General features: G+C 32.8%; 1 protein-coding gene across 1 annotated transcript in view; it reads left to right on the top strand.

Annotated features, from left to right (window-relative positions):
• The window catches only part of Fsip2 (fibrous sheath interacting protein 2), a 73,853-nt gene extending 60,697 nt beyond the window's left edge, over positions 1-13,156 (top strand). Inside the window, exons 18-23 of the mRNA XM_076865833.2 lie at positions 989-1,486; positions 2,755-2,852; positions 5,708-5,754; positions 9,088-9,131; positions 11,410-11,479; positions 12,911-13,156. Of these exons, the coding sequence (XP_076721948.2) occupies positions 989-1,486; positions 2,755-2,852; positions 5,708-5,754; positions 9,088-9,131; positions 11,410-11,479; positions 12,911-13,047 (894 nt within the window). The 3' untranslated portion in view covers positions 13,048-13,156. The remainder of the gene's footprint in view (positions 1-988; positions 1,487-2,754; positions 2,853-5,707; positions 5,755-9,087; positions 9,132-11,409; positions 11,480-12,910) is intronic.
• The last annotated feature ends 1,476 nt before the right edge of the window (positions 13,157-14,632 follow it).

Raw genomic sequence — 14,632 nt, 5'->3', positions numbered from 1 at the left:
CAATTTTTGGTTCTGCCTCAGAGATTAATTCTTTGTTCTGAGATACAAGTTCTGAACTCACCAGACATATGATTTTAAAATAACATTCAGTAGCAAATACTAACACTATAAAGAATGATTTGGAATATTTTTTTAACCCACTCTTTTCCTCCACCACAAAGGATAATTGATTATTTTTCATTTCTTAAAGAGTTGCTTCTAATAGTTTGTTTTTATAGAAGATATTCCTTTAAGGCATCATAATCTGAAAAGCTGGCTTGCAATATTACAAAGGAAGGTTGGGTTCAAGATTATTAATTTAGAGATTCTATGGCCTGGTCAAAGGCCACAAAATGGATGTAATTTGTTTATTTAATTATAATTATATTTTTATCTGTCTTTAACATTGAAAATAGAACTTAAGATTTGACTAGGAAGGAGAAAAATAATGAAGATTTATATTTTGAATAATCTTTTGGAAAATATGTCCAAAGGATCAAGAGTGGAGGAGTGAAAAACGAAAATTCAAAGCTCATAATTTTGGCTACTCATTATTTCTATGAGTGAAGATCAGGCAATATTTTGCCTCTTTTTTCAGTATCTGTATTTAGATTTTCTAGGATTTCCTACCTAGGATTTAAAAATAAGTTGTTATATCTTCTTTTGTCACAAACTTTCAAAAGAAATGAGAAAAATTGAAAGTAATAAAATTATTTTGCAACAAAATATAACATTTAAGCAACAATTCATGTTAGACCTGCCTTATGGAATGTTATAATTATGTTTAATATGATCTCAGTGTAAAAGAAATGATAAACACCAATAAATATTTCTTATTATTTTTATTTGTTTCTTCTTTTTAAAATACTGCTAATATACTAGTAAGTGGCTTTAGAAGGTATTACTCAAATTGAAGCTAGAAATTATAAGAAAAGAGCAATATCACAATAGTACCACAGGAAATGTGATTGAGATTTGTTTCTAATATATGTTATACCTTTAATTTCAGGCTGTTTGCAGACATTCATTTCAGAATATAAAAAAGCCTGATATCACCACAGTAGAGCTTTTAAAAGATGTTCAAACCTCAAAAGATCTGATCATTCGGTTAGTAGCTCATGATATTAATCAAGAACATCCAGGACATGATGTAACCGAGGAAGTAATTTCTGATGAAGATGAAATTGTTTTAGGTGAGGTTGCTGTTCAAAGAAGCTTAGGAGAATTATCTGAAGATCAAGAGAAAGAATTTGGGATGACAGTAGAAAGCAAAGTTGCTTCTTCCAAGACAATAATAAGTGCAAGCAACCTGAAAAAAATCTTATCAATAAGCAAATGTTGTCAGACTACAAATGCTGTGAATACTGAAAGTATTGAAACAACCTCAAATCTGATACTAGAATCTCATGACACACAAGTTCAAAGAACTGCTGCTGAGATTGACATGCCCTTTTCAAAAACCTTGACTGAAACAGACTCTTCTCCACAGAAAAAGACACAACATAAGGTAAGTGAGAAATGTGACTATCAGTGAATAGAAAGGATAGGGAACTTCACAAACTCTGTCCAAGAATGTACCTTAAGTAGAAAGAATACTAAAATGAGCTCATTATTCTTCTAAATCTATAGATATTTAAAGTATAGGGAGAATTAATATAGAACTCAGAAACTGAACTGAGGAAAAACCAGATAATGGAAAGAAATCTAAATTAATTAGAAGCTCAAGGGAAACAGAAAATAGAAACCAGTTAAGAGAAATGCAAGCTGATTATTTAAACAATAGATTCCAGTCCTTATGTATTTGAACTGATAATCACTTATTGAACATCTTTTGTGGAGGGTGATTGTTGTAGAGGAAGTTGAAATGATCCATAGAAATTCAGAATCCCAATTAGTATGAATGATGCCTTAGGTTCTATGCCCAGCACTACCACCTGCCCCCAAATAAAAGAAAATCAGATTGTCTGAGTTTGTATATTGACCATCACTTAATAACTATCTAACCTTTAGACAAAGTACATATGAACTTCTTAAATAATCTTTAGCCCATTTTCCAGAATTTAACGAGTTAATCAATGTATTTTGAATATCTATCACCTTTACAATCAGACATTAACTTCACTATCATCATATCGAACATTTCATGTTATTCTTTCCAAATCCTCAAATGATAATCTGGCCTAAATGACCTTTTGGGTTTGGCCCTGTCCAAAACTTTCTGCTATTTTTGTTTTTTGGAGAATATATAATTTAGGATTCCCTGATGAGACAATTCTCTTGATTAGGCATTTGATGTGATTGATGTGTCCCTGGTTAACACAGAAACTGAGGTGAACCAGAGAAAATGAAGATACAACTTCAGTCAATTCAGAAGCCCATGATTTCCCCACAGGTAGATCAGAATATATTTAAAGATGATTGACCTCACAAGTTTCTGAATTGTCCAGAGTTATATCTGAATTCTTTTACCAGTAAAATATGGCTAAAATGTTTTTATAGTTTAGAAATAGAAAATTATATCCTTCAAACACTTTACTAGGTTTATGCTTAAAATCTATTAAAAAACCAATATAATAATTTAGAACATCTCTCTGAGCCATTTTAAAAGAATTATACTGGAAGAGATATTTTAACTAGAGTGATAGAGTTCACCAGTCTTTTTAGTAATTCCAAAACTTTTTTCACTTAAGTGTAGGTTAGACTGCAAAAATGCCAATAAGATGAAAAAGTGCATATCAAACTCATATTTGTAACACCTTATTTGCAATTTTACAGAAAGAAGAAAAGACTCTAGTTACTGAACCAGCACATTACTTCATACACAGAATTATGAGTACATCTTCGTATAATCAAGATCTCATTTCAAATACAAGGTACATGAAATTAAAACAATATGGAGTATCATCACAAAATGTCAATTACATCAGACAGGTATTTGCTAATGTGTTATGGTATTGTTTAACCTGAGAGATAGGCATTGGATCAGCAATAGAGTATGGAGCATCATCACAAAAGGGTTTCTGTTCAACTCTGGTAATTAAGCTAAATTTCCTAGTATATTGTGCTGCCTGTAAGAACAATCAAAAGAGGAGAGGGAAGAATGTAAGTGGGAAGCTTCGGAGATGAATTCTAGAACGCAATAAATTTTGATGTGTCTTTTAAAACTGGATATCATTTACATGACAAAAAGACAAATCCAAATTTGGATTACTATAGGAACAAAGTATGTGAGTTATAGCAGTTACAGAGTACAGAGAGAAACAAAGTCCACTGTAGGCTTAAAATCTGATTAGTAACTCAATAATTCTTAAAATTATTGTTAAAATGTTGTTAAGTGTATTGTTGTTATATTTATAACCACAAAGAGGTGTTATTTTCTATCTGCAGAGAAGAATTGGGTATACAGAGAAAACTATCTGTTTACATACATAATTAGTAATTCATGCACCTTTTATTATTTGTATATGTGAAGTAGAGAAGGAGCACAGATAATACTAAGTAAAAAACAATTTAGAGTAAGATGGTCCCAAAAGAAGTCTCAGGCCATGGGAACAAAATGAATAAATAAATAAACAACTATAAACAGACTAAAACAAGTTTTTAAGAACTCTGTAAACCAGTCAAATATCTGCAGCAAACAAATGAATGGAAAAACCACCCTGAAAATAGAGAAGAACAGTTCTATGGATTTTTTCTTACTAGAGTCCAGTTACATTTCTTCCCTCAGAGGAAATTTGTTTTCAATGTTTTGTTTTCTTATTTGCTTTAAATGTTTTGCCCTGTCTGCAGACTTCCTGAGAAAATTATTTTAGAAGCTCCGATAGACAAAGGTGGAGTATTTTTTGGATCTAGGCCTAGAATCTATGTAATATACCATTTTAACAGAATAAAGGAGAAACAAACATATATGCCTATCTTATTTGAGGCATAAGAAAAATCTTGAAAAAACTGAACATCTTTTCATGAGAATGGCACCCAACAAACTAGTATTAGAAAGAAATCATCTCAAGAGCACTAAGGCTATATGTGAAAAATTCTACAGCTAATTTTGTCCTCACTGGGGGTAACAATGGAGATTTTTATTCCAAAAACAGGAATAACAAAAGCACACCTATTTTGCCATTTCAACATAGTACGTGAAGACACATCCAGAGAAATTAGGCAAGAAAAAGAAATAAAAGGCATTCAAATAGAAGAAATAAGAGTAAAATGACCTGTTTCCAGATGATAAGATTTTATATATAGAAAACCCTAAAGAATTTCCCCAAATCATATTGGAACTCATAAATGAATTCAACAAAATTGCAGTCTGTGAAGTTAATACTAAAAATGGTTGTTTTTCTATACATAGATAATGAACAATCCAAAAAGAAAATTAAGGAAAAATTTAATTTACACTAGCATTAAACAGAAAAAAAAAATACTTAGGAATACACTTAAACAAGGAAGAGAAAGATGTACACCAAAAACTCTATTATGATATTCTTGTAATAAATCAAATAGGACACAGATAAGTGGGAAAATATCCCATGCTCATGGATTGAAATAACAATATAATTAATGTCAGTACTACTCAGAGTGATCTTTACAAGTTTAAAAGAATTATTATCAAAATACCAATTTTTTTTCAGAAATAGAAAACTTTAAAGTTCACTGAAAGCTCGAGAGAACATTAACAGCCAAAATAATCTTGAAAAAGAACATTGCTTTTTTTCTCACTTCCTGATTTCAAAACTTACTGAAAAGCCACAGTTATCAAGCAGTTCAGTACTTACGTAAAGATGGACGTAAAGAGCAATGGAATATAAACCTCAGAAATAAATCATTGAATGTATAGTCAAATAATTTTGACAAGGATGTTGATACCATTTGATGGGGAATAAGTAGACTTTTCAAAAAAATGATACTAGGAAAATTACCAATATGCAAAGCAAACAAACAGCAACAAAAAAGAATTAGTTACACCATTACTTTATATCATATAAAAAAGACTCAATGTTGTTTATAGATTCAAACATAAGAACCAAAACTATAAAACTTTTATAAAAGGCCATAGAAGAAAAGTTTTATGACATTAAATTTGATAATAATTTTTATATGACATGAAAAGCACAGACAAGAAAAAAATAATAAATTGTATTTCATCAAATTTGAAATTTTTTCATGCTTGAAATGACATATCAGTGGAGTGAAAATTCAACACAAGGAACTGCAGACATTATGTTATGAACATGTCAGTCACCAAAGGACAAATATTGCATGATTCTAACTACATAAGGGCCTTGGACTAGTCAAATTCATAGACTCAGAAAGTAGAATAGTGGTTTCTGTGTGATGATGAGAGAGGAGAACTAGATTGTTTAGCAGATATAGAGTTTCAGGTTGGGAAGATGAAAATGTTCTGGAGATACATGGTAGTGATGGTGGAATAAAAATGTAAATGCACTTAATACTGCAAAACTGTGCACTTAATATGTAATGAAACAGTTCTAATAAAGAGAACTTAAAATTTTTTAAGCTGATAAATCTTATGTATATTTAATCATACCTTTAAGGGTGATATAAAGTCTATTGAGAAAGCATTTTCTTTCATTTTGGAATTTAAGCAATTATACTACTACACCTTTGTTCCCACATGAAGAATGAATGATGGCTATTTTGCTTAACCAGTTATTTTTTCATTTATTAAATATCCAAATAAAAATGATGATTTTTTTTCTTATTTTAGTGAAGGAGAAGATTATAACCCATATCCAAGTGCTAAAGTATTACAAGGTTTGACATTTTCCTTATTGTTTAAAATGAAACTATTTTTTCAGTTTGATAAATTAGTTGTTCAATATTTCAGTAATTATTTAGGTATCAAATTTGAAGTTAATATTGTTTTTCTTCCTTTGAGCATTTCTACTTTTGGAAAGTGATCCAAAGTGATGTATTTTTACATCACTCACATGTTAAAATGAACCAAAATACTTTGTCTTATCTGAATTGCTATTAATATTTCATTAATAATTTTGGTATCAAGTATATGAGGTGATTTGTGAATTCACATTCATCGTGGTCCTGTGAGAGAGTAAAAGGATGTATTGTCACACCAGTTGATATCTGAGCAAGAACCCATAATACTTGGATGTAAAGCACAACCTTAGTTGTGCTTCCTTTGTGTCATAGTTTAGTCCTACTAAAATGTATAAAAGGCCCTTTAAAGCTAAACTTATTTGCTTATGTTAAAATCTGAATAGTATGGACCTTCTTTTCTTTCTTTTTTTTTTTTTTTTTTTTTGAATTGGGTAGTGTATATCCCTTAGGACCTTTTTTAGAAACTTTTCATTCTCTATTTGTTCACACCTAAGAGAATAAATTTAATTCTGACAATGACAGTGTACAGAGAAGGTAGAGTAACATGTTTACTGTGGAATAGCCTTTAAATTCAAACTACATGTTTATCACCACCATGCAAACCACTCAAGAGAAAAATTTGAAAGTGGGAATAATTTTCATTAAGATAATCCATAACACAGCAGTAGTCATTCCTGGATTCCATGAACATACCCTAACCTATAGGCATCAGAGTAACCACTGACATGTTTTCTGCACTTTGGAGTCATAAGCTTTTAGTTGCAAACAGAAACTGTCTAATTCAATCCTTTTCAAAAACACAGTCCTATCTTGACCTCAACTTCTGCCCTTATGTTCCGTACATTGTTTTGTTTGTCCAACTTTGTTGCTGTGATTAAACTTAAGTTCTTAAATAATTCAAAATACCGTGACTGTCCAAGCTACTCATTTATCTATTCATTCATTCAAAGTTACCAAAAATTTATTTATCTATATGTTCATTCACTCTTCACTGAGCATCTCCTTTTTGTTATGACTTCATGTGTTAACAAGACTCACAAAGTCCTTGCTCTTGTGGAATTTACATTTTAACTTGGGGTGAGGAGTTGAAGAGTAAGGACATAAGATAATTCCAGACATTAAAAGTACTTTCCATCTGTGACAAAATCACAAGTCATTACAATGGCTTATAAATCGTCAGCTGAGCACTACCCTAACCTCCAATTACCTTTATAACCTCTGTTAGACTCACTGAACTTTCTGTTCCTTGGCCCTTTCAGAAATATAGGGTCTTTGCATTTGCAAATACTTCTGTAGGGTTCTTTCTCCTATATCTGTATTGCTTTTTACTGGCCATAAAAATTTGCTCAAATGTCACATTCTCCATTTCGCTCTGAACACACTCTGAAACTGCAATCCATTTCTTTCATGGCCCTACCTTTCCCACCTCATTGCTTTCCTTTTCCCCAGCATTGGCAAACTGTATATTTTAGTTACTGTCTTTCTCTAAAATGTAAGTTTCATGAAGGTGGAGATTTATGTCTGCTCACATTTTGTGAGCAAACCCAAAGCAGTATGTTGGCATATAGTAGAGGGGAGCAATTAGTGAGATAGTAGAAACTATAGGATGAGCTAATGGTATAAGAGGGAGAATGTAAATGTTTTGATTATACTTAGATTGAGGTATCCATTTGCTACTCAAGTTGAGATGTCACATAAGCAATTGGATGTAAAATCTATAGAGTTCAATAAAGAGATCAGGCTGGATCATATATATCCCTACATTCATAGAATCCACAAAAACATCTCAAATAAATTAAATCTAAATACTTGGGCCACTTAAATATGAGGAGTTTTTCTGCATGTCTTCATCAAAAGAACTTTCTAGCTTATGTAGGAGTTCTGATACCTATATAGCTTAGAAATTTAAAACTTATTTGCAATGATGGCCCTGGCATTAAACCCAAATAAACTCAGTCACTTTGTAGTCAAATTTACTTATGTGCAATATAAAGTTGATTCAGACACTTTAAAAATACTGATAAGCAATCATAAAATTTTACCAATTTTTGGCAAATAATTTAAGTTTTCTCTTTCATAATTCAGTTAATTGGGATTTTACTCTTCACTTCTAGACTATTCAGTGGACTGAAGAGTAACTGTTGACTCTTGATGATTGCATGTGTATAAACTTCATAGTTTTTGCATGATTTCCCTTGTGTTTCCTAGTAAAATGGAAATTTCACTTCTATTCTCTATATGAGAAAACTAAGTTAAAGAAGTTATATGCAATTTGCCAGAGTTCTCATAGCCCTAGGGAGTGAAGCTGAGACTCAGGGGGCAGGTTTTTTGACCCCTTAGCATGTTAGCTGCTTCCCTAGTACAGGGTCTTTGTAAAACTTCTCTTGTAGTGATATTTATATCAGCATTTTACTTTTTATTTGAAGGATCTTCTTTTAATTAATTATGCATAAAGAGAGTTAGAGTTGGAAGGGTCTTTAGGAATCTTCTGCAGAGTAATTCCTCATCACCTGATAAACAGGGTCATAAAGACAGAATGATTTTGAATATGTAACATGGAGTGTGGGGTTGGGTTCTTTGATGAATTTGAAGATTAAAATCCACAAACGCAAGAATAAGAACAAAGTAACGGGACTTATTAGAGTAATAGAAAGAAAGAAGATCTCCCAAAGAGGAAGGAATCCCAAGAGAGGGATACCAAAGAGTGGCTACAGTCTAGCAGTTTATATAGATCTATAGGTTTAAGGAAGTCAGCCCCCTGCCCAATCCCGGCTAAGACATTCAGTGTATTCATGTAGGTTTTAGTCCAATCAGAACATCGATCAGGTATTTTTCCTTCTTTGGAGAGGCATAGATCCCCCAGTCACATAGGTCTTGATTTAAAAGCAGCCTTTTTGTAGGTTTCTTAGCAACTATTTGCAGGTGCTATTTGTTCTCTACTATCCAGGAAGTTACCCAGGAGCCCATCTTCCTATCCTTCCAGGCTTATCTCTTCCTCCTGAGTTATACATCATGCCTCTTCTAGTACATCACACTTCATCTGTCATAATCCCTAAGACATACCTCAACATTTGAGAACTCTCACCTGTTTCAGCATTGAGCTCATTGTCTATGTACTTAAAAATCATAATTTTATATGCCTAAATTATATAATTTTGATGAAAAAAATGTAATAACATGTTTGTGTCAACAAATACATAGCCTCAGGGGAAAAAAATGTCTGTTTTTCTTTGTTTCCCCCTCCTATAGCAAGTTCTCAGGAACAAAAGCCAGAGAATTCAAGCAGCATTAAGGTAAATGTTTTTCATTAGCCTATAATTGGTGCACAATAGGGTCCAGTTAAGTATAGCCCAGTTTTAAAGGTCCAGATACTGTGTGGTATGATATGGGAAACTTCAGGAAGATTCCAGTATTCACAAATTGTCCCCTCTGGCTGAGACCTGTCCCTAGCATCTGAAAATCTCTTAATGAAAATCTTCACCCCCTAGGGCTAAATCATCATTCCTTGTTTAGGTGCAAGATAAAGCCACTGGCTCTCTCTAGCACCTAAATTCTTTTCCACTGATTAGCTCTGTTACTTCCATCTCTAGAGAGAAACCTAGAGGAAGTAAGTCATATAGCTCTGGCTAGAGTGGGTAGACCCCAGGACTTGGTGGAGGTAGGGAGAAAGGAGCACTTTCCAAGATGGAGGGGCAAAGACTTGCAGGAGGCAAGTGCTTATTCCACCTACTTCTCTGTATTCCCAAGGACAGATTCTATGTAGACAACATCAGCCCCAGTGCAGTCCAGGGAATTTCCTCTTCCTAAATCCTCCTTGTTTCTAATAAGGAATAAAGCAACAGATTCTATTTTCTCTCTTTTTTACTCACCTTGTTTTCTTCCTGGATGAATTTAATTAGCTTTGAAGTAGGTCCCCTACCTCCATAAATGCACAATTTGTCAATTTTCTAATCACTTCTCAGTATCAAAAGATGGCATACTTTTCAGAAACAATTATTAAAATCTTATAACTAATACTTAAATTTCCAAACATACTAGATTAGTTCCCAGTCATCCTAATTTTTATTTATGAATAGATATATCTATAAAAAAAATATCAGACTTCACTTAGGCCACACTTTATAAAACTGAGACTCTAATCTGAGAATTTACTGACACTTCTTGTGCCAAATCTGAATTTCTAACTAACCTGAACCCTTTCCTTTTTGTTCTTTCTCTCATTTTCTACTTTTTCCACAGTAAAACTTGATTAATTAGGTTTCTAGTCCAATTCCAGCTAAAGTGGAATAAACACAGTTCACTGTATCTCTCATTGAGTACAACTAAAAACCCTTACCAAGTACTGAGGACCTGAAAATAAATGATAGCAGGTATTTGGGCCAGGAAGTAAAACTCAAAGAAAAACATTGTGAGTTTCTTGGCCTTTTTCTTCCTACATTTTCTTGTTTAGAATTGGAGCAGTTCAAACCTGGAATTTCACAGAGGGATTAGGTAGAATAAAGTTTTAAGCAAAGGCATTGCCTTCTGACCTGAGTTAGAGGATAAATACCTATAGAGACTGTGTGGGGGGTAGGGGGACTCTGCTTTATTTTCCACTCCCCTTTTCCTTTGGACTTGGGTGGACATAAGTTTCAGTTATGAAGCTGCATGTCAGCAGTGGAAGAGGCTGCTGAAACGCAACCTAAAATTGTGCAAGAAAATTTTTCTCTCATGCCAGAGATATTAGGGCCCTCAGGAGAATGAAGAATATTGCATAAACCTGTTATTTTTGCCTCTGCTTTCTCTTTTTACTTTACCATGGTGGTAGAACGGAGTCTTAGGAAATGAGATAGCACATACAGGGAGGTTAGCAGCACAACGTTCTAGCCATAGAACTCGAAAAGGGGAGGCTAAGCATCAGAAACTCTGAGGCAAGCGATAAAAAGGAGGGACACTGAAAAAGGGGACCCCTAAAAATATCATCTCCCCTGAGTTATACACAGGTAGAAATGACTTGAAATTACATAGAAAAAAAGCTTTGAAAACTTGAACTGATGTCTTTATAGTGGTTCACATGCTGTCCTTTTGGGATAAATGCTGCTCCTGCATTCAAAGAAATTACTCAGGTCTATAGAACAAAGCAAGTATCTGAGCCATGATCCCAGATAATAGGTAAACACAGCTGTAGCCACAGCTACAGAAGCAATGGCTAAGATTTCCATAAAAGGTAATTGAGAGTTAGGAAATGAGCATTCTTTTCTTTCTTCTCTATTATTTTATCTTTTCTCTAAAAAAGATTTGTAACTTACTGCAACTAACCCAAAGGAGGAATTAGGAAGATGGAGCTGACATTTTTCATTATTTAATATGGCCGAGCCTTGAGTATCATGTAGTGGTACCCAAAGTCTACATTCATAATAAAGAATAATCCTAGGAATCATCACTGGCAAAAATTATGAATGAACCTAACTTTCAGAGAACAATGGCTTTAGGGTGCAGAGTACAGATTTTATTTACATAAGATGACATAATGGTTGTGCTGTATCCTTTGTCCAAAGAAGAATAGGATAATATGTCAATTTGCCTTGGCAGTTTATCAACATCTTTGAAGGATCAAAGAATTCTGCTGGTAAAGCATATCCCTCAAAGGAAGTCATTGCAGGTACAAAATATACTATCATTTTAACAACTAAATAAAGTTCTCAATTACATCATCTTGAATTTAGAGTTTTTCATCATTTATACTCTTGGAAGTAATGGCCCTTCTCTCAGTGTTAGCAATTTAGAATAGAAATATTTATATAAACGGTAAAATGATATATAAATTGGGAGTGGCCCTTCCATTCTCTATTAGATATAGTTATATAACTGATTTATTTGATTTAAAGCTTATTGGGCAGTCATTTTTCTTTAAATTCACACCCAATAGACAGTGCAACTAACATTTATTCATATTTTATTAGAAGGGGAAAATGAGAATAAATAAGGAAGAATATTACAGTAGGTTCTCCAAGGTCACTACAAGGCTAGTAAACTGTAGAACTGTGATGCAAACACAAATCTGCTTTGATTTCAATCCAAAGCTCATTTAGCATCATCATAGTTCATATACTCAGCAAGGTAGTAATGTAAGCAAAGCAGTAGGTTAAATAAGAGTCTGTGACTCACTGGAGACAGCATACTTCCTCTGAAGACCAGAGCTTCAATCACTGCCAGATTTTCTATTTCAGGTCTTACTGCTTCTCAAGCATAACATGAAAGCTTTATATTTTTTAAAACTCCTGATTTTTAAATATAATATACTGCAATAAAGAAATTATGGATTCTTGGTGCCATGGGTATTTTCATATCCTATCATGAAGATCAGAAAAGCACATTAATGCTTCTTTTTCCTCCTATATATGAAATAATAGTTTTGTTAAACAGAAATATGATATTCTCCAAGAGAACCATGTGCTGAATAAACGGTACAAAATAAATGAATCCAAATAAAGACTTATTGCATATACAGTCCTCTCTTACCTGAGCCAAAATATTACTGGGGACCTGTCAGCAGAAAATTTACCCCAACATGGGTGAGAAATCATAGCATTTTTAATGCACTTCTGCTTTCAATTAACCATTCTGAAATAGATACTCTCAATGTAGAGCCAAAATTTATTTTCCAATTCTGCTGTTTGGGCAGTTTCAGTGAGTTTGTTTTTTCTGGAGAAAATATTGTACTCACCTGACTGGAGATGCCTCAAGGTGAAGTATGCCTAATGAGGCCAAGAGAGTCAGGAAGCCTGGATCCTACTCCCAGCTTTGAACAGTTTTACTCATATGATCTTAGGCAAGATATGTGACCTTGCCAAGCTTCAATGTCCAAAAATAGAAGGTCTCTTTCTCCCTGTTCCTTCATAGGAGTGTCACAAGGGTCAAGTAAAAATAATCCTTGCCGATGTTCTTTAAATTCTAGAAATTATTTTGTAAATATCAATTTCAGAATTCTAGAACATCATTGCCCTAATATAACTGCATCAATTAAAATATTTAATAAACATCCATATTGCATTTGTTTATTGTTTGTTTGTTTGTTTGTTTTTGTCCACAGAAACTCTGAAGTCCAGTATTCCCAAACAAGGATCTAAAATGCTGGCAAAGGTATCTTCAGCTCTGTCAAAGGTGTTCTCCCGGTCTAACAGCAATATTCCCAAATCTTCCTCACCACCTCACCAGGATGAACACTGAATCTTCCATACACTTCATATGCTTACTTCCCTTAGAAAATAAAATGACTTTAAAACATAGCATGGTGCCCTATGATTCCTAAAAAATGAAAATAAGCAAAAGAAAATACAAAAGACCTGGGTAAAAGAATGGGTTGATAATTGCTTACTTTTAAAACATTTTAACTGTTATGTAGAAACATTAAAATCACAACACTTATTAAAGGAATCACATGATATTTAAGCACATGTATAGAATGTGTAATGTTTAAATCATTTTAGGCATATGTATTTCCTCAAATATGTCATTTGTAATTTCTTAATGGTTAAATTTAATACTTTCTTCTAGATTTTAAATATGTACAGTACATTATTGTTATATATTCTCAACCTATTGTACCACTACAATATAATCCAGCAATCCCACTATTGGATGCTATAAACGTTTTGGGTAAGCATTTTGTTATAAAATCTTAAACAATATTATTACCTGTATACAGTAAATAAATAAAATTGTAATTAGTAAAACAGACAACACACAGGACCCACCAGAAATAAATTTGGATTTTTCCTGTTAAATTTTTATAAGATGTGTTTCACCAAGATAGCTATCAAATTTAACATGAAAAACAAGCTGAATTATAGACACAGTTATGAAACAGATTGTTCCACTGTCAAAGGCATATTAAGATGCTAAAATAAAAGTACTTATACCAGACAAATCTGATTTTATCAGCTGCCGATAAAGTTTCATTAGTTCTTAAATACTTCCAAGGCAAAATAATTCAACTTTAGATAAAGTGCCATCTGGAAATAAATAACTGTGGATAAAATGACATATATGCGTAAAATGGCACATGTGATGAAAAATGATCTCTTTTTAGACATGGTACCTCAAGTAGATAAAATGTCTGTAAAGAATTTGTCACAAAGTTTTTGAACCAATTGTGTGTTTCAACATGAATATAGATATCAAGACTATAGGAATATAAAAAGTAATGCAGTCTATTTAAAAAGATAGCTAGGCAGTGCAGTGCTAAAGTTTTCTGTATCAATTAAACTGCTACTTTGTGAAATGATTCCAACTTCAGCATGTTGTCACTGAAATCTAAAGTAAAAAATATCCAAAGACAAGACAAACCGATAGCAAAGAATGTCCAAGATCATTGCCATCTACCCAAAGGCTGATGCATGAATTTTTGGAGAATGTGATAAACTGTCTTTTTAATAAATTTTCTGGACAATTGCCAGTGGTAAAGCAGAAATATCTGATAAAATTTTGTTTTACCAAATTGGATTTCCTTGGTGAAATGTTTCAGGTCGGTTATGTCAGGGAACTTGAGAGGAAAAAAAGAACTGGTTATATATTCAAAGTTTTATATGTAGTAATAAATTATTGAATTGATATTTTAATCTACTTCTAATGATTTCTCAAAAGTTGATGCTTTCAAAGATCATGTAATAGTGTATAACCTATAGATACAAATATTTTTAACAATTAGAACTATCTGGAAATCCATTTCAGACTTATTTTCAAGAGACCTAACTCTGCATCAGTGTGCATTAATTGACAATGTTATGGGAAGTAACCTCAAATCTGTCATCCA

Source organism: Callospermophilus lateralis, chromosome 9 (assembly GCF_048772815.1).
Source record: "Callospermophilus lateralis isolate mCalLat2 chromosome 9, mCalLat2.hap1, whole genome shotgun sequence".
NCBI lineage: Eukaryota > Metazoa > Chordata > Mammalia > Rodentia > Sciuridae > Callospermophilus > Callospermophilus lateralis.
The sequence above is the reverse complement of the archived record's forward strand: the minus strand, read 5'-3'. Positions and strand labels throughout refer to the sequence as shown.